General features: G+C 54.2%; 1 protein-coding gene across 1 annotated transcript; it reads left to right on the top strand.

Annotated features, from left to right (window-relative positions):
- Positions 1 to 10,489: 10,489 nt before the first annotated feature.
- TYRO3 (TYRO3 protein tyrosine kinase) lies at positions 10,490 to 27,213 on the top strand. The gene is made up of 19 exons (XM_040968840.1): positions 10,490 to 10,670; positions 12,347 to 12,530; positions 12,743 to 12,843; positions 13,497 to 13,667; positions 15,035 to 15,121; positions 15,832 to 15,947; positions 17,775 to 17,952; positions 18,523 to 18,668; positions 19,028 to 19,172; positions 19,403 to 19,532; positions 19,631 to 19,731; positions 20,285 to 20,380; positions 20,710 to 20,790; positions 21,181 to 21,273; positions 21,676 to 21,797; positions 22,150 to 22,259; positions 22,434 to 22,593; positions 22,784 to 22,920; positions 25,796 to 27,213. Exons 1-19 carry the CDS (start codon positions 10,529 to 10,531, stop codon positions 26,172 to 26,174), a joined length of 2,679 nt encoding a protein of 892 aa, XP_040824774.1. The 5' UTR covers positions 10,490 to 10,528; the 3' UTR covers positions 26,175 to 27,213.
- Positions 27,214 to 27,530: the final 317 nt, after the last annotated feature.

Raw genomic sequence — 27,530 nt, forward strand, 5'->3', positions numbered from 1 at the left:
ATTAATCTGCTACAAAAAAGAAACAAAATTAAAAAAAACCACAAAATAAAAAAATAAAGTATTAATTTACTTGAGAGGCAGAGGGACAAAGTATCCATCCAATTGGGTCACTCCCCAAATGCCTGGACAGTGGGGTCAGGAATGCAGTGCCCTTTTCCATGTGGATCCAATCAGGGAAACCATCACTGCTGTCACCCAGGGTGCTGGGGGCAGGGAGCTGAGAGTCTGGCTCTGTGGTGCTCTGACGTAGGATGCAGGTGTCTTAGCCTACCAGTTACCTTTCCACAAGCATATGTCCTCCTTTGACTAGATGATAAATTCCTGGTTCTTATTCTCTGTGCCCATGTAACGCTGAAGACCCAGGAAGTCACCACATGTACAGACACCACAGGACCTTCATCAGGCATTGCTTGATTGGAGGCCGATGAAGGGCAGTCCTTGTTGCCCACAGTGCTCAAACTTTCTCAGGCAGCAGAACCCCTGGAGAGCTTTGTGGAAAAACACAGTGCCTGCCTTACTCTCGCAGTTTATGGTTCAGAAGAGTTCTTAGAGGCCCCAGAGTATGCATTGCTCACTGGTGATACTGCTGCTTCAGGACTCCAACAGCTCTGCAGAAATGTGCTCACGTTTTCTTGGCCTCAGCCACTGCAAAGTCCAGCTACTAGGATTTAGCTAGCTGTGAGGCTCAAAATAGTTCTGGATCTGGTTAGAAGTTCCTTTGTATGGGTGGGAGTCAAGTTGCTGCTCACAATTCTAGGAGATTCCCAGGTGTCCTCTATCAGCAACCATCAGAGTCCTGGCTGCTCCACTTCTGACCCAGTTTTCTGCTTATGCACCCAGGAAAGCAGGGGAAGATGGCTTAAGTATTGGGTCCTTGTCAGCTTGGGGCACCCAGACAGGAATTCCCAGCTCCTTGCTTCAGCCTGTCTTAGCTCTGGATATTGTGGTCATTTGAGGAGTGACCACTGGATAGAAGATCTGTTTCTCTGTTTTCTGTCTCTTCCTGTCACTTTTTTTTTTTTTTCTTTGAAAGGCAAACTGATAGGGAGGGACAAAGAGGAAAAGAAAAAAAAAATCTTCCATCCACATGCTGCTACAGCCAAGGCTGGCTCAGGCTGAAGCCAAGAACCAAGGATTGCATTTTTAAAAAATATTTATTTATTTATTTAAAGATTTCCCAAGTGACTGCAACGGACAGAGCTGAGCCAATCTGAAGCCAGGAGCCAGGAACTTCTTCCAGGTCTCTCACATGGGTATAGGATCCCAAGGTTTTGGGCTGTCCTCCACTGCTCTCCCAGGCCACAAGCAGGGAGCTGGATGGGAAGTGGGGCTGCCGGGATTAGAACCAGTGCCCGCATAGGATCCTGGAATGTTCAAGGTAAGGACTTTAGTCGCTAGGCCACTATGTCAGGCCCTATTTATTTTTATTGCAAAGTCAGATTTACAGAGAGGAGAGACAGGGAGAAAGATCTTCTGTCTGCTGGTTCACTCCTCAGGTGACCCCAATGGCCAGAGCTAAGTCTGTCTGAAGCCAGGTGCCAGGAACTTTTTCTAGGCCTCCCATGTGGATACAGGGTCCCAAGAAATTGAGCCATCCTAGACTGCTTTCCCAGGCCACAAGCAATGAACTGGATGAGAAGTGAAGCAGCTGGAACTTAAACCGGCGTCCTTGTGGGATTCTGGCCTGTGTAAGGTAAGGATTTGGTCACTAGGTTATCATGATGTCCCAAGGACTGCATTCTTGTCTCCCATGTGGCTACATGGGTCCATGCAGTTGGGTCATCTTTCTCTGCTTTTCCAGGCACATAAGCAGAGAGCTAATTGGAAATGGAGCAGCCAGGACTCGAAATGATACCCTTATAGGAAGCCTTTATCACTTGGAGCAGCCTAATCCATTGTACCATAATGCCAGCCCCATTCAGCCTTTGAAACAAACAAAAAAAAATCTTAGAACAAACAAACAAACAAACAAACAAAAAGAACTTATAATGTCAGTAGCACAAGAGAATGGCTGTGGTTGAGAAAAATAATTGAGTATTTCAAAATAGCTAATAGAATTTGGAATGGTTCCAACACAGAGAAATGATATGCCAGTTACATTCATTTTCTGATTATTATACCTGCTGTGATTTCTTAGGATGTCACACTATGCTCAGTCACTGTGTGTCAATCAGTGTCATAGCAGCCATTAGGTCTAGCTGAGACTCTGCTTGCCCCATGCTGGGGACCCTGGTCCTAGTCCCAGCTCTGCTTCTGAGCAGCTCTATTAATGAACGTGGAATGCAACAGATCTCAGCTTTCCTGGCTCTTGGTTTCAGCCTGGCCTTGCACAGGCAGTTGAAGCCATTTGGGAAGTGAACCAAAGGACAGATGATGTTTCTGTCTTTCTCTCCACCCCTCTTGGCCTCCCTCTGTTACCCTGTCATTCAAATAAGTAAATCTTTTTCTTTAAGGTTTATTTTATTTTCATTTGAAAGATGAAGTTACAGAGAGAAGGAAAGACACACACACAGAGCTTTCGTTCTCTGCTTTACTCTCCAAATGATTGCAATGGCCAGAGTTGGGCTGATGTGAAGCCAGGAGCCAGGAGCCAGGAGCCAGGAGCCAGGAGCTTCATCCACGTCTCCCATTTAGGTGCAGGTGCCCAAGGAGTTGAGTCATCCTCTGTTGCATTCCCAGGCCACAAGCAGGGAGCTGGATGGGAAACGGGGCCGCTGTGATATGGACCTGCACTCATATGGGATCCTGGCACATGCAAGGTGAGGACTTTAGCTACTAGGCTATTGCTCTGGGCCTAAATCTTTTTTTAATTGGAAAGCCAGATTTACAGAGAGGAGATACAGAAAGATCTTCTGTGTGTTGTTCGCTCCCCAAGTGGCCACAAAGGCTGGAGCTGAGCTGATCCGAAGCTAGGCACCAAGAGCTTCCTTTGGGTCTGCCATGAGGGTTCAGGGTCCCATGGCTTTGGGCCATCCTCCACTGCTTTCTCAGGCCACAAGCAGGGAGCTGGATGGGAAGTGGAGCAGCCAGGATATGAACTGGCTCGCCCTTATGTGGTCCTGGCATATACAACGCAAAGGCTTTAGCCACTAAGCTTTTGTGCTGGACCCTAAAATAAATTTTTTTTTTAGGTTTATTTATTTATTGGAAAGTCAGATACACAGAGAGGAAGAGAGACAGAGAGGAAGATCTTCTGTCCGATGATTCACTCCCCAAATGGCCACAACGGCCAATGCTATGCTGATCCAAAGCCAGGATCCAGGAACTTCTTCCATGTATCCCACACGGGTGCAGGGTCCCAAGGCTTTGGGCCGTCCTCCACTGCTTTCCCAGGCCACAAGCAGGGAGCTGGCTGGGAAGTGGAGCTGCTGGGATTAGAACTGGCGGCCATATGGGATCCTGGCGCATTCAAGGTGAGGACTTCAGCCACAAGGCCATGCTGCCAGGCCCTGGACCCTGAAATAAATCTTAAAAAAGAAGAGGTGGGGGCGCTCGGTGGCCTAGTGACTAAAGTCCTCACCTTGCATGCGTCAGAATCCCATATGGGTGCCAGTTCTAATCCCGGCATCCCCACTTCCCATCCAGCTCTCTGTGGGCTGGGAAAGCAGTGGAGGACAGCCCAGAACCTTGGGATCCTGTACCCACGTGGGAGACTTGGAAGAAATTCCTGGCTCCTGGCTTCAGTTTGGCTCAGCTTTGACCACTGTGGTCACTTGGGGAGTGAATCATTGGATAGAAGATCTTTCTCTCTCTTTCTCCTTCTCTTTATACATCTGACTTTGCTGTAAAAATAAATATAAATTTTTTTAAAAAGCATTTTTTTAATCTGCTTGAGAGGCAGAGCAACAGAGAGAGATTTTCCTTCTGCTGGTTCTCTTCCTATATGCCCACAATAGCTATAGCTCAACCAAAACAAAACCAGGAGCCAGGAACTCTATCCAGGACTCCTGTGTGGCAGGTGTCCAATCTTTGGAACCATCATCTGCCTCTTCCCAGAACACATCAGTAAGACAGACTGAAAGTGAAGTAGCTGGGGCTTTAGCTAGCACTCTGCTATGGGATGCAGTTGGCCTAAGTGGCTTATCCCACTAAGCCATGACATTTTCCCCAGGTTTATCATTTTTGAGAGGACTATGGAGTTAGAGTGCCATTTTTATCATGATGTCCTTGTCAAAAGCACCCACTGCCAACATGGCTCATCACTATTGGTAATGTTTGTGTTAGGATAATGTTTGTGTTCTCTCCACTGTCCCTGCTTCTCATTCTGTACTTTCTGGCCACTGACCAGAATCTACATTCTGTAGATTCTACATCAATTATCTACATCAATTATTAGGAATTCTGCATGGTAGATTGTCAATAGTCTGCATTAATTTAGCTATTCAAGTGCAAGTAGGTATGGACAGGCATTTGTCTTGGGAGTTACATCTGCTTGTCTGTGCCTGGCTTCAGTGCCTCCCCGGTTCCTGACTCCAGCTTACTGATCATGTCGTCCCTAGGAGACAGAGGTGACCGGCTTAAGCATTTGGGTTCCTTTCATCCATGAGGGAGACTCACATAGAGTTCCCAGCCCCTCCCTTCAACCCTGCTCAGTCCTGGCTGTTGCAAGCATTTGGGGAATGAATCTCTCTGTGCCTCTCAAATAAATGTATAAAATCCAACACTACTTAATTTTGTTGTTCAAAAGTTTGTAGCTTTCTTGTCACTCTGTGATCTCAGCATTGCATCTATTTTAAGCACATCCTTGCTTTCTGGTGCTATAAGACACTTCAGGCTCATCATGTACAGTTCCTGTTCTAGTCCTAGAACCAGCCATTTCTCTGAGCACCTTTAGTTCCTTTTATCAAAGAAGGATGTTAGAAACAAGAATCTAGGGCCAGTATTGTGACATGGCAAGCAGATATGCTGCCTGCAATGCCAGCATCCCATATGGGTGCCAATTTTAGTCCTGGCTGCTCTACTTCTGATCCAGTCATCTACTAATGGCCTGAAAGCAGTGCAAAACAGCCCAAGTTAGGCCATGGCTAACCATGTGGGAGATCCAGATGACTCATGGTTCCTGGCTTCGAGGCCATCTGGGGAGTGAACCAGTGGGTGGAGGATCTGTCTTTCATTCTTTCTGTCTGTAATTCTGACTTTCAAATAAGAAATATACCTTTTTATTTTTTTTAAATAAAGCTTGAGTATTTCTATACATTCCAATCTGTATCTACTATTGAATGGGATTTTTTTTTCTTTTGCTTTTTAAAGTCTGTGTGTGGAGCCAGGTTGCAGTGGATTAAGCTGCTGCTTGGGATGCTGGCTATCTGTTTTTAAGTTTAGCTGCTCCACTACTTATCCAATGTCTTACTAATGTGTTTGGAAAAACAGCATAAGATGGCCCAGTAATTGGGCCTCTGTCACCCATGAAAGAGACCTGGATGGAATTCCAGGCTACTAGCTTCAGCCTGGCCCTCCCTGGCCAAGAACCCTCCACCAATTACTCTACTTTTTGAGAAAAGAAACACACAAACAAACAAAAACCAGAGATTGGATTTAAGTTAAACCACAACTCTGGACATCTGAATCTGACAGAAGATTTCTCTTCTCTCTGTCTTTCACACAAGTAAACCTTAAAAAAAAAAAAAGTCTTCCACAACCACCACAGCGCAGTGGGTGTGCAGCAGAGTGGCTGAGCCAGATGCTGAGGTGCTGTACTAGAGTTGCTCCAGGCTCACTCTGCTCTTCCTTCTGCTGTGTGTCTGAAATGTCTTGTGTGAGTCAGGAAAGCCCTGCCTTTTGGCTGCAGTTACCAAGTGAAGGCGAGAGACATGGCGGCTGGATGCCTGGCATCACCAATACCACACAGGAAACTCTGCCTTTCAGGGTCATCCTTAGGGAAGCCCTTGAAGAAGCTTCTCTTTGGCACGCTTGGCCTTGTCAGCCCTTTCAAAAATACAGCCTTGCTACTCTCGCTTCCTAAGCTCGCTCTGAGGGGACAGCTAATTGCCAGCATATAAGTCAAGCATTAACCCTTCTGCTTCACTGACAGTGGACAAAGAAGTGGCCTTGTTGGACCCGGCACATTAGCCTAGCGGCTAAAGTCCTCACCTTGCACACACTGGGATCCCATATGGGAATCCCATAAAGTCTTGGGACCCTGCACCCACATAGGAGACCTGGAAAAGGCTCCTGGCTGTGGATTGGCTCAGCTCCGACCATTGTTACCAGTTGGGGAGTGAATCAGCAGAGGAAGATCTTTCTGTTTGTCTCTCTTCCTCTTTGTCTGACTTTCTGATAAGAAAAAAAAAAAAATAGGGCAGCCTTGTTTCTGGCGTAGGAACTTCTTCGGGCTGGGATTTTTTGGGGATACCAATAGCCTCCACTAGTCCTGGCATCACATCATGAGCTTCTTCTTTATAAGCTCCAAAGGTAGAGATTCTCTGCCTGTTCTAAGGTGATAGCACAGAGTTCTCACCCTGCTCCAGGCCTGGTGATGGAACATGCCAATTCCTCTCTTAGTAGTTGGCACAGTCCAGCGTCTCTCTTTCTTTTTCATTAAAAAAAAAACAACTTTAAAAAAAGATTTAAAAAATTTTTATTTGTAAGGCAAATTTTACATAGAGAAGGAGAGACAGATTTGTTTACTGGTTCACTGCCCAAATGGCTGCAATAGCCAAAGTTGAGATGATCTAAAGCTGGGAGCTGGGAGCTTCTGGGTTTCCCATGTGGGAACAAGGGCCAAAACACCAGTGCCATCCTCTGCTGCTTTCCCAGGCCACAGGCTGGGAGCTGATGGAAAGCAGAGCAGCCAGCATGAACTTGTGCCAGTATGGGGTGCCATTACCACAGGGTGGAGTATTAGCCTCCTGTGCCACCACACCAGCCCTATTAAGTTTTATTTATTTGAAAGGCAGAATGAGGGCCCAGTGCCATGACTCAATGGCTAAATCCTCACCTTGTACCAGGATTTCATATGGATGTCAGTTCATGTCCCAGCTGCTCCACTTTCCATCCTGCTCCCTACTTATGGCCTGGGAAAGCAGTGATCAAAACCTTGGGACCCTGCACCTATGTGAGAGACCCAGAAGAAGCTCCTGGCTTCAGATCAGCTCAGCTGTGGCCATTGCGGCCACCTGGAGTGTGAACCAGTGAATGAAAGATCTTTCCCTCTGTCTCTCCTTCTCTCTGTAAATCTAATCTAACTTTTTAAAAAATGTAAATAAGTCCTGGGCCCGGTGCGGTGGCGCAGTGGTTAAGGTCCTCGCCCTGCACATCTGGGATCCCATATGGGCACCGGTTCTAATCCCAGCAGCTCAACTTCCCATCCAGCTCCCTGCTTATGACCTGGGAAAGCAGTTGAGGATGGCTTTGGGACCCTGCACCTGCGTGGGAGACCCGGAAGAGGCTCCTGGCTTCGGATCGGCATAGCATTGGCCGTTGCCCTCACTTGGGGAGTGAATCATTGGACGGAAGATCTTCCTCTCTGTCTCTCCTCTCTGTATATCTGCCTTTCAATAAAAATAAATCTTTAAAAAAATTTAAATAAGTCCTTAAAAAGAAAGAGAGAGAAAGGAGCAAAGGAAAGAAGGAAGGAAGGAAGGAAGGAAAAAACAGAGATCTTCCATCTATCTGCTTATTCATTCCTCAAATGATCACATGATCTGAAGCCAGGAGCTTCTTCCAGGTTTCTCATGTGGGTGCAGGGGGCCAAGGACTGGAGCCATACTCTGCTGCCTTCCCAGGTACATTAATAGGGAATTGGATCAGATGTGGAGCAGCTGGGACTTGAACCAGAGCCCATATAGGATACCAGCATTGCTGGCTACAGCTTTACCTGCCACAATGCCAGTCCCAAGTCTAGGTTCTTGGTCATGGAGTTAGTGAGCTTATTATGAGTTTGTGGGTCACCCTAGTTCTTTTCTGTTTCCTCTTGTGAGGGGTGGGAAGGATGAACTTACTCTGAACAAGCTAAAGTCACTGCTTCCTGTGGCTGCTGGAAGTTGGCTGCAGCTGGGCTCCTAGGGGATCCTTGGCCTCTGTGTCAGTTCTGAGCAGGTCACGGAAAGCAGAGTGAGGAGAGACCTCCCTTACCTGAACAGAGAGGCCATGGTTCCGTCTAGCCCCACCCACAACAAGGGCCTGTGTGGAGCCCTTCCTGTTGTTCAGCCCTCCTGCAACCCTGTACCTTCTTACTCCCGTGGGACAGGTCATGGCTGGTCCTGCTTCTGTTCTTAGGACAGGAACTCCGGGGACAGCTGCTCCTGCATTAGGTCAAATACATTTCCTGTTGATTGGATTAGCTTCCTTCCACGCAATGCATTTATGGAAGGAAGGGAGCTTTTGCAGGCATGCATTTGCACTGGCAGCCAGCCTCCCCCTGTGATACACGTGCGCACACGCACACACACACACATGCATGCACGCACACATTTTTTCCCCATCCACCCACAAAGTGTCAGTCACATTTAGATTTTGCACAAATGCACACCCTCCCTCACATATCACAATGCACACCCTCTCTCCCACCTACTCATGTCTTCCACAGAATCACACCTGCTTACCTCCCCTTAGCAGCACATTGCTACACTGTATCCACCCCCTAAGAGAAAGCAAGATGAGGGGGAAGGTCAAGGAGGGTAGGTTGTGAGAGCTCAGGAAGCCAAGCACTCTCTGTAGAAGCTGAAAATCAGAAGATCCTCACAGTCTCCACTGCTCCACCCTGTAAGCCAAAGCCCTAAGAAGCATGTGTATGCAGGTGCCTGCCTGTGGGGGATTCTGGGGGATTTGGAGGCAGGACCTCGGAAGTGCAGAGCGATCCCCTGGGCCAACAATGATGAGTCGCAGGCCTGCGGCTGGGCTGGGAAACTTGTCAAGGCTACACAGAGGGAATGCTCTGGCATCCAAAGATGGCCCATGGACCAGTGGACCAGGATTCCCTGTCAACTCGGGACGTGACTGAGGGAGTGGAAGAAGAATTGGTTGGATGCAGCCAACTGACCTCGGGCTTCCGGGTCCAGGAGGAGTCTTTGGGATCAGGAGGAGAAGGCTCTCCTCCCCTGGGAAGTCCCCTTCCAGGGAAAGGTGAGGGGAGAGCCAGAGGGCCTCAAGAGGTGACAAGTGATGGCAAGCCCCAGGCATTGTGGCTTCAGCCCAAGCTCAGAAGCTGTGGATTCTGGAAAGGAGGCCTTTTCCTTAGGGAAAAGATCCTGAGGCAACCCCCTGCACCTCAGAAAGTTGGCAGAGGGCACAACGCGAGTAGAGGCATCAGGCCCCTCGCCATCGGGCGCTGACAGCGCGCTCCGCGTCTCCCTGTGCTGCCGCCGGGGGGCGCCCCCAGCTGGGTCTGAGGCCGCTGCAGCCAGCGCGGCTGTTGTTCTCATCATTAGTGTAATGAATAAACAAGCGCTGATGGGGCAAAGAGAGGGAGAGGCTGGGACCCTGCTGTCCAGGACTCCAGTCCCTAGAGAGATCCAGGCCGGTGGAGGGCCTGAAGGGCAAGTGTGCCCTCCACACCCGTGGCCTCTGTGAGGGTTTTGCTAGGGTGGTGCTGGGGAGGAGGCGGATACTTGGCAAGCTCGATTAGGACCCAGCCCTGCCCTTGTGGGCAGGGTCACCACCGCCCCATACCTGGGGATTGCTGAGTTCCAGGAAGGCTCTGTAGCAAGTATGCATTCACTTAACCAAACATCTGGCTACTTATTGAAGGGATACCTACTGTGTGCAGGGTGGACCACTAATAATAGCTAATGCTTAACTGGGTAACCAGGGGTCAGTGCCAACTGGCCCACTGAGTGGGGGAAGGCCCCGCGACACAAGGAGGAAGCCTCTAGGACCAGGGGGTAACACTGGGTGGGAGGCGGTTCTCAGAGTTCAAGTTAAGTGGGCAGGGGAAAGTGATCATTTTTCAGATAGGATCTTTGGGAACTAGAAGTGGACAATGGAAGCGTGACTGCCCAGCCTATCCCAGCAGCGTTGGGGGAGAGGCTGGGAGCGTCTAGGGGTGTAAATGTTATGTCCCAAGACTGGGGGTGGGAGCAGTGTTACACTCCACGATCACAAGCTGGACAGAAGTTGAGCAGCGCTAGGGGTTCCCATTGAGTTTTGGGGGGTCTGGAGTATTTGGGGAGGGGGCGTGGTCAGGGACCCTTGGTGATGGTGGTGGCGCGTTGATCCCCAGGCGGGCGCGGACAGGCTGGGCAGGGTCAGCGGCCGAGAGCGCGGCCCCTGGGTTCCGCGGGGGGGCGGTACGAGTTCGGGGTGCGGGCGGGCCGGGAGGAGGCGGCGGCGGCTCGGCGAAGAACATGAATCAGCGGCGGCGGCGGCGGCAGAGGCAGGAGCGCGGTGGCCCAGGAGCGGCCCCGGGCACCCCGCGCGGCTGACCGGCTCGGGTCCCTCCACGCCGCCCCCATCCCCCTTCGCGCGCTCTCTCCGCCCGGGCGAGCCCCGGCCCCTCCCCTGGCCCTCCCTCTCTTCCTCCTCCCCCTTCGTCCTCCCTTCTTCTGCCTCGCTCGCGGGCCGGGCCCGGCATGGTGCGCCGCCGCCGCCGATGGCGCTGAGGCGGAGCATGGGGCAGCCGGGACTCCCGCCGCTGCCGCTGCTGCCACCGCCGCCGCCACTGCCGTGGCCGCCGCTGCTGCTGCTGCTGGCAGGTCTGGCCTCGCTGCTGCTCCCGGAGTCCACGGCCGTGGGTAAGGGGCTCGCCCGGGCAGCGGGGAGGGGGGGCTGCGAAGGGGCGCGGCTAGCACTCGGAGACCCGGGCCTGGGAGAGCCGCAGGTCTGAGTGAGGGTCGAGGGTTGAAGGCCGAGGTCCAGGCGGCGCCGAGGCTGGCCTCGCGGTCTCTGCGGTCGGAGCCCCCACCCCCAACTTTCTGGTGCCCAGTGCTCTGTTGGCCAGGGGGAGGGAGGCGAGTGGGGTGTGCACTGTGTGGTCAGCTGGGATGAGAGGGAGAGCCGGGGGACTGGGGACTGGATTTTCCCGCCGCGCTGTTCTTGGCTGTTGCTGTCCTCTCCCTAGCGCCTGTTCTGCTCAGCCCGCGGGCAGAGGTCCCACTTGGAAAGCAGAGGCTGGGAGTGAGCACCCAAGGGACATCCTATGCCACTTAGATACAGGGGTTGCGAGGGTACAGAGCCGTTTGGGTACACTCAAGTTCCGGTGCCTTCGGAGCTTCCCCTGGAAGGGCAGGGGCCCGGGCAAGGTTGCTGCGGGGTTAGCCCGAAGTCCTGCGGAGCTGCTGAGGCTTTTGCCGGTGGCACGGGTGCTTCATGCAGCTCCCAGCTCTGCCCAGTCAGTGCATGCACGCCCCTGGGACTCCTGGGTGAAGGCTGTCCCCTCCTCATCCTGTGACTTGGTACCCAGACCGTGGAAGAGGTGAGAAGGGACGCAGGCTGGGGCAGTAGGCATTGGGTCTGGCACCTTTTCTAAAGACAGCATTCCCCACCAGAGTGGGTCTCTCTGGGAAGATGCGAGAAGGAGGTGCTAGGGACTTATCAGCTAAGAGGTATGTGTGCATCTGATGCTCAGAGAGCCTAGGAATTTAGCTAGAGTCACACAGCAGAGGACAGGAGGAGGCCGTGCTGAATTTGAGCTTCTGCAGCTGCTTCATCTACACCTCTACCAGAAAGTCAGGAGGGGTGTGTGTATGTGTGTGTGTGTGTGTGTGTGTGTGTATGTACGTGCCTGTGTTTTGAGGAGTAACTGGGTTCCAGAGGGTGGCCCTTGTTGATGTGACAGTGGCTCTGGAGTCTTGGGCTGCCTGTGTAGGGCCCCACCCCTCTCCTTTGCCTCCCACTTTCCCCTAAACACATGCAGGTATTAATAGAGCCCGTGGCTGCCAGGAAGGCTGCCATGTGTTTGATCTGACGTGGTTTGGGAGCCATATGTTCCCAACTTGAGGAGAGCACCCCCTCCTTCCCTTCTCCAGCCTTCCTTCATCTGGCAAAGTGGGGTGTTGGAGGTGCTGGCACCAGCCCAGGGTTTACGCCGACTCCTTGGGTGGAGAACAGGCAGCCTGTTGCACCAGTTGGGTGTAGCAGTCATTCCTAGGGCAGGTGCCTGCCCCAGGGGCAGAGGACAGCCCCCTTTGGTGACTGAGCCTGAACTGACGTTGCCCATCATGGAGGCATGGTGGGGAGAGGGGGTTTGCACAGAGGTGGAGGTGGTGGGAGGGGAAGACGGTGGTAACAAGAAGTGGTGCCAGTCCTTGTCATGAGTCTTGTCCTAGCCCAGGTCCTGGTCATCCTCCCTGACATGCTGAGAATTGGCCCTGTGACATGGAAGCTTATGTTCTGGGAGAGATTGGGAGACATTACCCAAGACAGTCTGCCTCTCCAGCTGCCTGACCCATTCTCCCCTTCCCTCCTGCAGATCTGAAGCTCTGGGGAGCCCCTGTGAAAATGACAGTGTCTCAGGGGCTGCCCGTGAGACTCAACTGCACCGTGGAGGGATTGGACAGCCCCGACATCCACTGGATGAAGGATGGTGCTGCACTTGAGACCCTGGACGAGGTGTTCATCCAGTTAAATGATCGACACTGGGTCAGCTTCCTCAGGTGCAGGACTGGGGGGTGGGCAGGAAAGGGTGTGTGGTTGCCAGTCGGGGCTCAGGCTTTAGAATGGAGTAGGTTGTGCTGAGCTCCAGAGGTCTGCAGGGATTTATAGTTGATAACTTGTGGAACCTTTCCTTCGTGGGGGCCGGCTGAGCACCAAGTCCTGTTGTTTCCCCTGGATGGTGGGAGGCAAGCTCAGGGTCCTGTTTCCACAGCTTCAAGTCAGTGGAGCGCTCTGATGCGGGTCACTACTGGTGCCAGGTGTATGACCAGGGAGAGACGGAGATGTCCCAGCAAGTGTGGCTCACGGTGGAAGGTGAGGAGGCAGGGCCACAGGGACAGGTGTTCTCCATAGCGGAGAGCTCAGTGCAGGCTAGCTTGCCCCACCATGGCCCTCTGGGGACTGCCTGTGCCAGGTTCAGGTGGCACCCCAGACATCCCAAGACCCTGGAGAACTAAGGACATACTAGCAGCCATAATCCTGGGGTGGGGGCAGGGTTACAGTCTGCTTCAGTTGGCAGAGCAATAAGCCTCTAGCACCCATCTGGGCCTGGACACTGTTGCGCCAAGTGGCCCCTGCCAGCAGGAGGAGGGGTGGAAAGCTCGCAGCTGTGGGAGCTCAGAGCTGTTCAGCCCAGGAAAACAAAGTGACTAAGAAAGTAACAAAAGGGCCCTGACTCCAGAGCTAAAGCCTTCCTCCCTCCCTTAGGCCCTCCCTCAGGCCCCCTCCCAGCCCCCTCCCCTTTCTTTAAAGGGCTGTCAGAACAGGTCTGGGAAGGGAGTGGGGGTTGCCAGAAGAATCTGATATGCCTGAGGGGGCAGTGTGAAAGGGGAGGCTTAGGCAGAGAGGTAGAGAAGCACGCTCCCTCCCCACTTCTCTCCCCAAACGCTGTCTGCCTGTGGCATACTGCTGTGGGCCTTTAGCCGGGCAGTAGGAAGCTCACTCCCCACTGCTCTCTCTCTTTCCAGGTGTGCCATTTTTCACTGTGGAGCCAAAAGATCTGGCAGTGCCACCCAATGCCTCTTTCCAACTCTTTTGCGAGGCTGTGGGCCCCCCTGAACCCGTCACCATTTTCTGGTGGAGAGAACATACAAAGGTCGGGGGCCCTGTTCCCTCTCCCTCCATTTTAAATGTGACAGGTGAGCAGCAGGCTCAGGGAGAAGGCTTCAGGCAGGGCATGAGGTGGGTACCTGAGGGTGGTGAGGCAAGCACGGCTTGAATCACCCTAAATGCCTAAGTTGGTCATGGCCAGTGCCTGGAACAAACCCCCTGGTACTACCTGGGGTGCGTGAGCCCCACAGCACTGAGCTGGTTAGCTGGATGTGCTGGGCTGCCTGAGTGGGCTGATTAGTAGTGGTCCTGCTGTGTGTGTGCTGTGTGCATGTATACATGAAGGGTGCTGAGGCTGCCTTTCTCCATTCTCAGCAGCCCAGGACCCCTGCGCCAGGCACAGCAGCTGGCCCTGAGAGATGAATTGTGTAAGGCCAGGGGCACCTAACCACCCAGCCCCCAACCCCTCCCAAGGGAAGGAGCCAGAAACCAGCCCACGCAGAGCTCAGCAGGAGTGTCTGGCAGACACCCGAAAGGGAGAGGACGGGGGTGGCATTGAAATACAGGGACCTCCTCCCCTCAAGGCCCTTTCTGGTAGTCTCCAGATGTCTTCCCAAACAGCTGTTAGCTCCTGGTCAATACACCTGCACGCCCACCAGGCCCCAGGAGTCTCAGTGGGCTCATGGGTCCCATGCTGGGGAGGCTTGCTTACCTCTTAGCAAAGCCAGCTGCACCTTGAACCCGGTGAGAAAGACAGGGAGTCCATGCCGGGGGCTGGGCCTGGAAGGTAGGAGGGGAGAGGCTGGGACTCTGTGGGAATCCGCAGAAGAGGTGGGCGGTGGGTGGAGAGAGGGTCCTGTGCCGCCCGCCTGCGTTGGAAGTAGCTGAGAAAGGAGTTCTCCCCTCCGCAGAGGTGCAGCCAGGGTGGTAGTGAGTGCACACGGAACAACCTGTCTGCACAGTACAGTGCTGGGTACCACCAGGGGCTGGAGAAAACAGAGAGAAGCCTGTTGCCCCTCACTTCGTAAAAGCTGCATCTTACAGGAAAGGGGGAGGAAGGACACGTGTTGAAGGAGTGCAGAGCAAGGGCCTGCAAAGGCACTGCAGACACAGCAGCCACAGGGCCCCCCAGCAAGCCTAGCTGCAGAGGAGGTGGCCTGGTGCTGTCTGTGGAAGTAGGGCGGGGTGCAACATTTCTCCAGTGCTTTATTGCATACCTGGTTCCCACGGTTCTCCCATTTCAGAGATGGGAAAATAGAGGCCCAGGCAGGCTCATTAGAGTCCAGGGTCCCTTTTGGTTCTACCAGCCCCCACCCCTACCCTAACCCTTTCCCTCCTTTGGCTGGAGTGAGGGACTTTTGGATTGTACCTGTGGCCCTCTTTCCCCCTCCCCCATGCATACTGAGTGGCTGTTGCTGCACGGGGCCCTGGTGACTGGAGCTTTTCTGGCCCCCAGGGGTGACCCAGAGCACCGTATTTTCCTGCGAAGCCCAAAACATCAAAGGTCTGGCCTTTTCTCGGCCAGCCACTATTTTCATTCAAGGTAGGAGGGTTGGGGGGGTGGCTTGGGGCTGGGGCGATTTTCACTGTGAAGTGATTTGGTGGCCCAGCTCCCCTCCATCCTGCTGGGATTGTCAGGCTGAGGGGTTAATTGGCACAGCTCCCAGTTGCCGGTGGGAGCACCTGAGACCCTGCCGTGGCTGAGATGAGAATAGAAGCCTGACGTCACAGCAGATTTCCCATCATGAAGCAGATCCTTGGGAGGGACCAGCAGGCGATGGTCAGGGCTCCCGCACAACTCCCTGGAGCGGGGGCACGGTGTGGGGGGGAGGTGGAGGCGGGGAGAAACAGCCCCAAAGGGCGGATGTGCAGAGGGAGAGGGAAGAGAAAGGAAGCCGGTGCGGCAGGAGCTTGGCTATGGCTGCAGGGGCAGCTGCCTGTTTTGTTTGTGTCTCCCAAGGCCCCAGGTACCACCCCCGTGTGTACACGCTCTCCTTCCTCGGTCAGCCAGGGCTCCCGATTCACACAAAGGTGACCCTTCTGCACAGCCTGGGCACTCTCCCAAGCATTGAGCAGCCGTTCACCCCTGGTTGCTGGGTTTGTGTCCGCGCCATGTCCCTGGGTGAGCCAGGTGGCCATCTTTTGGCTGAGAGTGTCCTAGGCTCTGGAGAGGGACTCCAGGCTTGGCTCCCATATCCCTTGCTCCCTCCTTTCCTACCCATCCTGGCACTAACTCTGAGTCCCTGCATGCAGCACTGCCTGCAGCCCCCTTCAACGTCACAGTGACGAAGCTCTCCAGCAGCAACGCCAGTGTGGCCTGGGTGCCGGGTGCCGACGGCCGAGCCCTCATCCAGTCCTGCACAGTCCAGGTAGGCACTTGATGACGTGTTCAGGCGCTGCTTGTTAGCAGAAAGAACTCGGCCACTGTCCAGTATGTCCCAGTGTGCTCTGGCAACTGTGTGATTGCAAAACTGGCGCATTCTCTAGGCTGCAGAGCAGATTGCTAGAGCAGATTTGGGCTGCCTGGAGGAGGCTTTCTTGTGTCTCATTCTCATAACCCCACCCCTATCCTAAGCCAAAGGGAACCAGAGGCCCAGGAGAGGTTCCAGGATCTCTACAGTGGAAAAGCTAGGCAAGGTGGACAACATGAGGTTAGGGCAGGCTGTATGCCAAGCAGGTGTTTTTCATCTTTTTTTTTTTTTTTTAAGATTTATTTATTTTTATTGGAAAGTGAGATACACAGAGAGGAGGAGAAACAGAGAGGAAGATCTTCTGTGCACTGATTCACTCACTGGTTGCAGCAGCCAGAGCCGCTGATCCAAAGCCAGGAGCTTCTTCTAGATCTCCCACCTGGGTACAGGATCCCAAGAACTTGGGCCCTCCTCAATTGCTTTCCCAGGCCACAAGCAGGGAGCTAGATGGGAAGCAGAGCCATCAAGATTAGAATTGGCACCCATGTGAGGTCCCAGCATATACTAGGCAAGGACTTCAGCCCCTAGGCTACCTCACCAGGCCCTTTTCATTTGTTTTTCAAGATGTATTTATTTTTATTTGAAAGCCAGATTTACAGAGAGGAGACAGAGAAAGACATTAGTTCAATCCCCAAATAGTTGCAATGGCCAGAGCTGAGTTGATCCGAAGCCAGGAGGCAAGAATCCCCTCAAAGTCTCCCATGTGGATGCAGGGGCTCAAGGACTTAGACTACTCCACTGCTCTCCCAGGCCATAAGCAGGGAGCTGAATCACAAGTGGGGCAGCTGGGTCATGAAGCAGTACCCCGGATGCTGACACTGCAAGGCAGAGTATTAGTCCAAAAAGCCACCACACCAGCCCCTAAGCAGGCATTTAGTGTCTTTCAAAACTGTCAGGCAGTTGCCTTGGGCACAGCAAGAGCATCATTTACAAGACCTCTTCTCCCTTGGCCTCCCCTGTGAGCCTTAGGCAGAGCTCTTCAGGACCAAGGGGACAGGCCTGTGCCCCTTGGTGCTCTGGCTGGTCAGGTCCTCTTGCCCAGTAGGACCAAGTGGGCCTCCAAGGCCTGTAGGGGCTGCCTCCTCCCAAGGCTGGCTGCTTCTAAGGGGCATCTATCTGCAGGGGGTGGGGGAGGGGGAATGGGCACGAGGCTTGGGGTTGCAGTGAGCATTGCTCATACCTGTGTGTGTGAGGCCTGCCAGGTTGGAGGCCCCTGGGTGGGACTACCACATTCTAACTTGAAACTCCAAGGATTTGGGGAATGATAAATGCTAACACGTTCCAGGTTGTTGTGAAAGTTTCTTTGTCCAAGTATTGAGACCTATTGGGGAGATGAGTGGTTCACTGGCTTATAGGGTTCCAGCACTCAGCTGCACAGTAGCATATGGGTGTCCAGCATGCTGAATTCCCGATGGTAGAGTGAAGCACTAGCTCCTCCTGGCTCCAGGAATGCGAGTCAGAGTGTAAACAATTACCAGAAGTGCAGAGTGCTCTCCATGGTTACACACCAAGCACAATGAGGCAAGAGGACTTCTCTGGGGTAGATGAGGAAAGACCTAGAGGTGTGCAATGTGTATGACTGGGGCAGAGGCAGGAGGGAGAGAGGGCGGTCCAGGGGTTGGCATCCTTTCAAGCTCTCATGCCCAGCCTGGACCTCCTCTCATCCATCTTGTGGGTCCCAGGACCCCTCTTGTCCTTCAGCCTTTATCCTTTGCTTGTCTATAGGTGACACAGGCCCCGGGAGACTGGGAGGTCCTGGCCGTTGTGGTTCCCGTGCCACCCTTTACCTGCTTGCTGCGGGACCTGGCCCCTGCCACCAACTATAGCCTCAGGGTGCGCTGTGCCAATGCCCTGGGACCCTCTCCCTATGCAGACTGGGTGCCCTTTCGGACGAAGGGCCTAGGTAAGACCCTCAGAGCAGAGGAGCCAGGCAGGCCTAGATTTGGATTTGGTGTGGACTGGTGTGGGGCTGGCAGGGCTAGACCTGGGTGTGGAGTTTATGGACAGCAGCTACCTGAGGGAGTAAGGGAGAATTGTGGGTCCTTTGGTGAGCATTTACTGGGTGCCTGCTCTAAAGTGCTACTTACTGACTGCATCTTGTGGGTGGGATAATGTGGTGATGAAGGAAGGGCCCTCCAAACAGAGAGAGCAGAGTGGGGGTCTGGACGATAAGTGGGAGGCCTTGGAAATGGCGGATTGGGAGGGGTGGCTGGGGAGCATTAACACCTGGAGAAGCTGTGGCAGAGAACTATAAAACTTGCTTGGAGTTTTCTGGCAGTGTTTGGGGGTGGTCAGGGAGAGGCAGAGGCAGTAACCATGGTGATGAGGAACTGGGGTGTTGCCCATGCCTCCTGCCCAGTATGGTGGGTGAGAGCTCACCCTGCTCACCCCCCAATCTCTGGCTGCAAGATTGGTCACTTGGGAAGTGACAGTAGTGGCTGGAAGGGGCAGACAACTTTCTTTCTGGGAACAGCCCCATCCACCGCCCCCCAGAACCTCCATGCCATCCGCACGGACTCCAGTCTCATCCTCGAGTGGGAAGAAGTGATTCTCAAGGGCCCTTCGGAAGCTCCCTTGGGACCCTATAAACTGTTTTGGGTTCAAGACAATGGAACCCAGGTAAGGGAACCAAACTCTGCCAAGCGCTTAGGCTTCTCTTTGCCCCTGGAATGCACTCCTCCCCCTCCTGTCCCTCCTCCTGGGATTATCTTTCAGATTGCCTTGGGGTTGTGCCCCATGGCTGTGTTGTCTGAGAAGCAGGAAGTGCATTCCTGCACTCTCTGGGGGAGGGGGAAGGCAATCCCCTCCCCTCCCCCACCTGCACCCTCTGGGACCAGAGTTTTGTTTGTGTCAGGGAGGATTCTCCTGGAAGTGATGACTCTCAGAAGGTTGTATTCCTACAGCCCCAGGGCCCCACGATGCCTCAAGGCTGACTTACACTCTGTGTCCCCTGGGGTGGGGACTTTCCCTGGCCACAGGAGGAGCTTACCGTGGAGGGAACCAGGGTCAATTTGACAGGCTGGGATCCCCAGAAGGACCTGATTGCTCGCGTGTGCGCCTCCAATGCAATAGGCTACGGACCCTGGAGCCGGCCACTGGTGGTCCCGTCTCATGACCATGCAGGTAGGTGAGACCTGGGGGGAAATGGGGAGAGATGGGGAACCTCAAGGGCAGACTGGACTGGTGAGAGAAAGTTGGTAGCATCCTCCCTCCTCATAGAAATCCTTGGCCAAACCGTGAGGGCCTGTTACTGCCCAGGTGGGGACCCTAGGGGTCTTGACAGGGGAACTCCTTGACTGCACGGGATCACTAGGTGTCATCCTGGCTCAAGTCACTGGCCCTCCCTCCCGCAGGCCGGCAGGGCCCTCCACATAGCCGCACATCCTGGGTGCCTGTGGTCCTGGGTGTGCTCACAGCCCTGGTGACGGCTGCTGCGCTGGCCCTTATCCTGCTTCGGAAGAGGCGGAAGGAGACACGATTTGGGTAAGTGGAGCAGTGGATGGGGGGCAGACACATGAAGGGAAAGGTGGGTGGGAGCACAAGATCTTGCCACTGAGCCTGTGACCTGGGATTCCATGCAGGCAAGCCTTTGACAGCGTTGTAGCCAGTGGGGAGCCAGCCATTCATTTCCGGGCAGCCAGGTCCTTCAATCGAGAGAGGCCAGAGCGCATTGAGGCCACACGTGAGTGATGGGGGTTGTTGGGGGAGGGGAGGTGTTGATGTGACATGCCATCTCAGTCTCTGATGTCCTCCCTTTTTATAGGTTCACTAATTTGACCCATAGCACTAAACCCAGGGCAATCCCAGGCAGTGTCTGGGGTGTTGTGGTATAGCATGTTTGGCTGCCACTTGGAAGAAACTATATCCCTGTATTCTAATGCTGGTTCAAATTCTGATACTTCACTTCCAGCCCAGCTCCTTGATGAGGCAGCAGATGGCTCATGGGACCTGCTGCCTATGTGGGAGACCAAGACGGAATTTCAGTCTGTTGGCTTCTGCCTGGTTCAATCTTGTCTGTTGTGGGCATCTAGGGAGTGAATCATCACATGGAAGGCCTCTCCATTGCTCTGTCTTTCAACTAGATGAAGATAGTAAAGGAGCATTAAAAAGAGAAAGAAAGAAAAGTAGAAAGGAAGGAAGGAACCAAGGAAGGAAAAAGTGAAAAAAAGAAAAAGGCAGATTAGCATTTAGATGGAGACCCACAGGCTCCCTCTCCCTCCTGCCTCCTGCTGCAGTGGACAGCCTGGGCATCAGCGATGAGCTTAAGGACAGACTGGAGGATGTGCTTATCCCCGAGCAGCAGTTCACCCTGGGCCGCATGCTGGGCAAAGGTACGCGGGCCTTGGCCGTTCCCTGTTGCTAGGAAGGTGTGCATTTGGGTCAGCTCCCACAAGCCACATGTGCTTTGCAAATTGCTGAATCTGGGATGTTTTCAGTAAGGTAATGGCGGGGCTGGGGAGGAGGGAGCTGGGGCCGGGCCAGGGAAGGCTGAGAAGCTGCTCCTTGCACTCTGCTTTGGCGAGGGGCGAGGGAGCTTCTTCCAGGGACCCTAGGCTCTGATGATTTTTGTGTTCCCATGGAAGATGGCCTGGGAAGCAAGCTAGGGAGGAGGAAGAGCTGGAAGCCAAGGAGACTCCCCCTCATTTGGGTCGTTTCCTAGGAGAGTTTGGTTCAGTGCGGGAGGCGCAGCTGAAGCAGGAAGACGGCTCCTTAGTGAAAGTGGCTGTGAAGATGCTGAAAGGTGAGCAGCCGCCCAGCCATCCTGGGGTGACAGCACCGCCAGGAGGGCCAGGAAGGCCAGGATGAGAGTGCTCTGCCACAGCACCACCTGGGACAATGTCTGGACCTTGTGAATAATTCATGAGCATCAGCCCCCACACGGCTCACACTCCAGCTCTGGTTGTCAGCAGAGACCCTCCTCCCTGAGTTGGGTTTAGGGCACTGTCCAAACTGAGGGAGAGCATCATTAATCAGTGGAGACATTCCAGCTAGCAGTGTTCCTGCTCAGGGCTGGACTGCTTCCTGGACCCCCCCACAAGCTTCACCCATCCAGAGGAGAGAACATAAGGGTTTGGGGTCAGAGCTGGGCGCACAGCTCCCTCCCTCTCTCTCCCCCTTCCTCCTTCCTCAGCTGACATCATTGCGTCCAGTGACATCGAAGAATTCCTCAAGGAAGCAGCTTGCATGAAGGAGTTTGACCATCCACACGTGGCCAAACTTGTCGGTGAGCTGCTTTCAGGGAAGGCAGAGACAGAATAAGGCCAGAAGCAGGCTCCAGGCCAAGGGAGAAGGAACAGCTTGCAGGAGAGAAGTGTGGATTACCCTGCTAAAGTAAGCAAACCAGCAGGCAGGGTCCTGGCTGAAATCTGGCTATGCTCCAGGTGAGGTGGTGGCTTTGTAGTCCCTGCCCCACAGGGTGCACGAGAAGACTGCTTCTGTGGACAGCGGAGGAGGAGGGTGGGGAAGGGACGAACATGATGCCCCGGGGATCTGGGAGCAGCCAGAGCTCTCCCAGATAGCTCCACGGATGTAGGCAGCAGAACCTGGGCCTGAGGTGAGGCCAGGCAGGCCAGATCTCAAGCAGATCCCCGGATGTGTCTGGCTTCTGACCATGCCTTGTCCCTAGGGGTGAGCCTTCGGAGCAGGGCCAAAGGACGCCTGCCCATCCCCATGGTCATCCTGCCCTTCATGAAGCACGGGGACCTGCATGCCTTCCTGCTCGCCTCCCGCATCGGGGAGAATCCCTTTGTGAGTGCCCACATGTAGTGTGAGGAGCCTGGAGGGCTTGGGCCTGGCTGGAGAGGAGGTAGTGCGGGGGGGGCGGGGGGAGAGAGCTCTGGGTCTGACTCTGTTGAAGTTTGCAAGCTTCCTGTTCTCTTACAAAGCCATGCTGGAACTCAGCGCCCTGCCTGAGTCCCTTTCTGCAAGAAGATACTTGGGGAATGCCTGGCTGGGGAGTTTGGCTGTGGCTCCTGGGCCAGCCCTCCCTTGTTTTTCCGTACCTCCATTGGCTCTGAGGGATTTCTGGCCTGGGCAGCCCAATCATCCTGCTTCAGCAGGATGGGCAGCTCTGGCCTGATTGGCCCTGTCTGCCCAGCAGAACCTGCCCCTCCAGACTCTGATCCGGTTTATGGTGGACATCGCCTGTGGCATGGAGTACCTGAGTTCCCGGAACTTCATCCACCGAGACCTGGCTGCTCGGAATTGCATGTAGGAGTCATGGGGTGGTGAGGTGGTGGGTACCAGCAGCTAATGCCAGGAGGAGCAGGCACCCGGCAGTCAGCTCCTACCTGGAATGGGGATAGCCTGAGAGCAAAGTTGCCTTGACTTTAGTAAGGCTCTGAGCGTGGGGGGAGGCTGAACCCATCTTCCAACCCCTCACAGGCTGGCTGAAGACATGACCGTGTGTGTGGCTGACTTTGGACTCTCCCGGAAGATCTATAGTGGGGACTACTATCGCCAGGGCTGTGCCTCCAAGTTGCCCGTCAAGTGGCTGGCTTTGGAGAGTCTGGCTGACAACCTGTATACCGTGCACAGTGATGTGGTGAGCAGTAGCTGGCTGCTGGTACAGGAGCTAGAGGTTTCACCTTGGGGACTCAGCCACCTCTGCTCCTGGATTTTGAGTGCCCAGTTAGGGGCATCCTGCACCCCAAGATGTCTTGTCTTAGGACCAAGGGACTGTCTGGCTCGATAGGTCATGTGGCATCTTTCCTCCTACCTCCCTTTTGTTCCAGTGGGCCTTTGGGGTGACCATGTGGGAAATCATGACTCGTGGGCAGACGCCTTATGCTGGCATTGAAAATGCGGAGATCTACAACTACCTCATAGGCGGGAACCGCCTGCAGCAGCCTCCGGAGTGCACAGAGGACGTGTGAGTGCTGGGAGGGCATCGGGCAACTGGGCTAAGGCCCGCTACTGGGGCTGTTGGGCCACCTCCCAGGGACCATGTTTGGGGAGGAATGTCCTTTGTTGCTTGAGGAAGACTAACCTCTACACCTTACACCTTGTTCTTCTGCTGCCCCTTTGCTTTCTTTTCCTACACCCCTTCTTGTTCCAGCCTTTTTCTGTCTGTTTTCCCCAGTGAGCAAATACCAAGTAGTGTGAGCTTCTCCATCACCCTGGGTACCTTCCTTCGCAGGGATGGCAAATGTGTGGGGACAGGTGGCGCACAGGTGAGGGAGTGGGGCTCCTTCCTTGGTCTCTGCCTCCTCACAAGCAGAGGTCCTGGGAGGAAGGGCCCCCCGCCCGACACCTGTTTACCTCCCTGCAACCTGAAGCCTGCTCTTGAGGGTAGGGCAGAGTGGGACTGCAAGGGGGCAGGCCAGTATCTTTAGCTGAGGAGACTGAGGTGAGGGAGTGGGATTGACAAGGCAGGGTGGGCTGGCCTGGTCACACAGCCATGAGGGCATGAGCTGGTTTTGTTGTTGTTCTTGTTGTTTTATTAGATGGCAGATTTACAGAGAGGAGAGACAGGGAGAAAGATCTCTCATTCATAGTTCACTCCCCAAGTGGTTGTGATGGCCGCAATGGCTGTGATGGCTGTAGCTAAGCTGAAGCCAGGAGCCAGGAGCCTCTTCCAGGTCTCCCATGTGGTCGCTGGGTCCCAAGGCTTTGGGCTATCTTGTACTGCTTCCCAGGGCCACAACCAGGGAGCTGGATGGGAAGTGGAGCAGCCGGGATACGAACCAGTGCCCATATGGAATCCTGAAAATGCAAGGCAAAGATTTAGCCACTAGGCTATTGCTCTGGGCCCAATTTTTTTAAAAAAAGATTTATCTGTAGGGCCCGGCGGCATGGCCTAGCAGCTAAAGTCCTTGCCTTGAACGCGCCAGGATCCCATGTGGGCACTGGTTCTAATCCCATCGGCTCCACTTTCCATCCAGCTTCCTCCTCGTGGCCTGGGAAAGCAGTCGAGGAAGGCCCAAAGCCTTGGGACCCTGCACCCGTGTGGGAGACCTGGAGGAGATTTCTGGCTCCTGACTTCAGATCAGCTCAGCACTGGCCATTGCGGTCACTTGGGGAGTGAATCATCGGACGGAATCTCTTCCTCTCTGTATATCTGACTTTGCAATAAAAATAAATAATTCTTTTTAAAAAAAGGTTTATCTGTAAAAGCATAGTTACACAGAGAAGGAGAGACAAAGAGAAAACTCTTTCATCTACTGGTTCACTGCCCAAATAGCTGCAATGGCCAGCGCTGAGCTGATCCAAAGCCAGGAGCCTTGAGCCTCATCTGGGTCTCCCATGTGGGTACAAGGTTCCAATTGTTTGGGTCATCCTCCACTGCTTTGTCATGTTACAAGTAGAGAGATGGATGGGAAGTAAAGCAGTTGGAACATGAACTGATACCCGTGTGGTATTGCCAGTGCTTGCAGGCTGAGGATTAGCCAGTTAAACCATCATGCTGGCCCATGGGCTGGGGTTTGAGGCCAGAGTCCTGGGCTCCTGGAGAACCTGCTCCTCACCCACACACCAGCTGAGGTGCGTCATGATCTGGTTGCACCTCTCCCCTCTCTCCCAGTAGGGGACTCTCTGCTGGTACCCAGAGAGGGTGCCTATGAAGTTCCAGAAAAGGACCTGTTCTGTTGCTGTAGGGCTGGGCTTCCAGAGGGTCAAGGCCACCAACAGGGAGATGAGTGGAGCATCCTGCAGCATGGTGGCTCTGGAACACCCTGAGCCTGGACTGTGGTTGACTCCCTGCACGCAGGAAGGAAATGCCAGCAAAAGAATCAGGCCCTGCCCCTCCTAATTACTCAGCAGCAGCAGGGGCCAGTGGGACAGGAAGCTCACCCCATGCCCTGGCTTCAGCCTGCCTCAGCCCTCCTCCGGAGCTGCAGAGGGCCTGGCGCAGCCTCCTTCTAGCCTGGAGCTGGTGCTGGCGATGGAGGGTGGCCGGGTGCTGGCCTCCTCCCAGGCAGCCTGGTGGACAGGTGCCAGTTGGCTCCCAGCGTAGCCTTGGGAATGTGTCCTGGCCTGGCATGTCCCTGCAGCTCCCAGCCATTCCCACGGTCTCCCTGGTGTCTGGCAGGAGTCTTGCTGCTGCTGGGGACCCTGTCAGGAGGGTTGGCATGTGAGGCAGTGCATGTGGCTTTTGTCACAGGCTGGACTTTGTCTCAGCCCCTTCCTATTAGCTTTTATGATTTGGTGTTTCTTGTTCAGACTGAGTCATTGCTTGGGAACAGTGATAGGCTGCAGGGAATCTGTAAGTCTCCTGAAACAGTATGTAAAAAAAAGGGGAGGGGGGCTTTTTTTTTTTTTTTTGGTCAGGGAAGGAGAGCTGGAAGCTTTTCTCAGATTCCTAAACGTGTCCAAGAACAGCCAGGATTTCAGGCTGCCTGAGTGGATGCCGCCTTGAGAGGATTTAGGCTACAGAGTGGATGCTCACATACATCCGACACAAGTTGCAGTGGCTCAGGCTGTGTTCTGCAAGACAGAGACACCCCGAGTCTGAGCCCAGACTTGAGCTTGGAGCCATCCGCCCAGTTTTCAGTCCTGGCTCTGTCATGTTGCACCTGTGCGAGCCCCGTTCAGTGTCTGGGTTATTTTGTAGGGTGGGTGTGGGGATGATGTTGCATGGTTAAGTGCTCAGAACAGGGCCTACTGTGTGGTAAAGCCCTGGCCATGAGGACCTTAGGTAAACTTTTTAAAAACCCCTGTGCTGAGCGATTTGGGGGCCTCAGATTTGGGGGCAAAGGGCCATTACCTCCCCTCATGTTTCTCTGCTCCCCTACCTCACCCATCCCCAGATATGAGCTCATGTACCAGTGCTGGAGTGCCGACCCCAAGCACCGCCCAAGTTTCACCTGCCTGCGGATGGAGCTGGAGACCATTCTGGGTCACCTGTCCGTGTTGTCTGCCAGCCAGGACCCCTTGTACATCAATCTGCAAAGAACCCAGGAGCCGGCTGAGGGCTGCAGCCTGGAGCTGCCCAGTGGGGAGGCCGAGGAGGGCAGTGGCCTGAGGGCTGCGGGGGGCGCCACCACCAGTGACTATCGGTACATCATTAGCCCTGGAGGGCTGGACGAGCCTCCTGGGCAGGTGCAGCAGCAGCCTGAGAGTCCCATTAATGAAGCCCAGAGGCTCCTGCTGCTGCAGCAAGGGCTGCTGCCCCACAGTACCTGTTAGCCCCACAAAGAGAGGGCATTTGGGGCCATCTGGCCGGCCGCTGTGCTGGCTGCCTGAGTCCCGCCTGACCCAACCCAGGCAGCAGCGAGGTGTGGAGGCTCCTGTGGAAGTCCTCCTGAGCTATGCTAGAAGCCTGGACTGACCACACTGCCCAATCCCAGTTCTTCCTGCAACCACTCTGGGCCAACCTGGCAGCAGTTTAGGCTTTGGCCTGGTGTTTTGAACTCAGGTGGCTGGCAGTGGTGGAGATAGTGGTGATGTCTCTATGGTTACTGTTGGTGTGGCAGACCACGTGGGGAGGGTCAGGGCTCTGTGGATCCCTTCCCTCCCAGATGAGCTGTCCCTGCTGAGGTGGTGTGTGACACTAGGCTGGGGGCCTGGCATGCCCACACTTAAACTTTCAATGGTCTGGTCAGGTCTGTCTCCCTGAGTTAAAAGATGCCCTGTACTCTTCTGTGAGTGGACGGGGATTAGCACAGACGTGTCCCAAGCCCATGGTGGGAGACAGTGGATACTGACAGGACTCAACCTCATGGCTCTGCCTAGGCTCTGGTGGGGTCGGGGGCTTGCATGGAGCTGCTGGGTCTCAATGAGGCATGGTGAGCAGCACAGGTTCTCTGGTGGCCATCTTCTAGCAGCAGTGCAATGAGCCCAGTATGAGGAAGCGTACTGGGGGGCTGGCCTGGCCATGAGGGGGGCCCCAGCCTTGTGGAGGTGCTCCTCTGTGCCCTGCCCCAGTCTGAGCATGCCACTGAATCCCCAGGCGTCCCATGACTAACAAAGGCAGCTGTGTGTGAGCCCGACCCTTCCACGCAGTGGCCCTCAGCCCCAGCTTCCCAAACAATGGGAGACTTTTCTGTCCCTGTCTCTGGAGGGAACACAGGCCTGATAGCTGGTGTGGGGGAGGAGGGAGGGACTGCAGTCTGGACCCCAGGCCAGTCTAGGAGAGCCTGCTGGGATGCATGGGGTGGGTCCTTGCCGTTAGGGACATTTCCAAGCTGTCAGTTGCTGTTCAAAAACAGAAATAAAATTGAACACTAAAGAACCAAGGCTTTGTCTCTTGAGATGATTACTTTTTTATTTTTTCCCAGATCACAAAAAAGAAGCATCTCGGCATAGGGAAAAGTCTGGAAAGACATATGCCCAAATGTTAACAGCTGTTACCTTTCTATGATGCGATTAAGGGGACTTTCTTCCTTTGCATTTCCTGAGTCTTCTGCAGTGAGCTGAGTGCTTTTGTAATGACATAAGATCCCAGTGAATCTTCTGAAAGATGACCCATATTCACTGTCGGCAAATGGGAACACGCAAAAAGAAAGAAAAACTGTCAGTTACCTCTAGCCCCCCCACCCAGAG

The sequence above is a fragment of the Ochotona curzoniae genome, unplaced genomic scaffold, assembly GCF_017591425.1.
Source record: "Ochotona curzoniae isolate NIBS_2020 unplaced genomic scaffold, NIBS_Ocur_1.0 scaffold_4701, whole genome shotgun sequence".
Taxonomy (NCBI): domain Eukaryota; kingdom Metazoa; phylum Chordata; class Mammalia; order Lagomorpha; family Ochotonidae; genus Ochotona; species Ochotona curzoniae.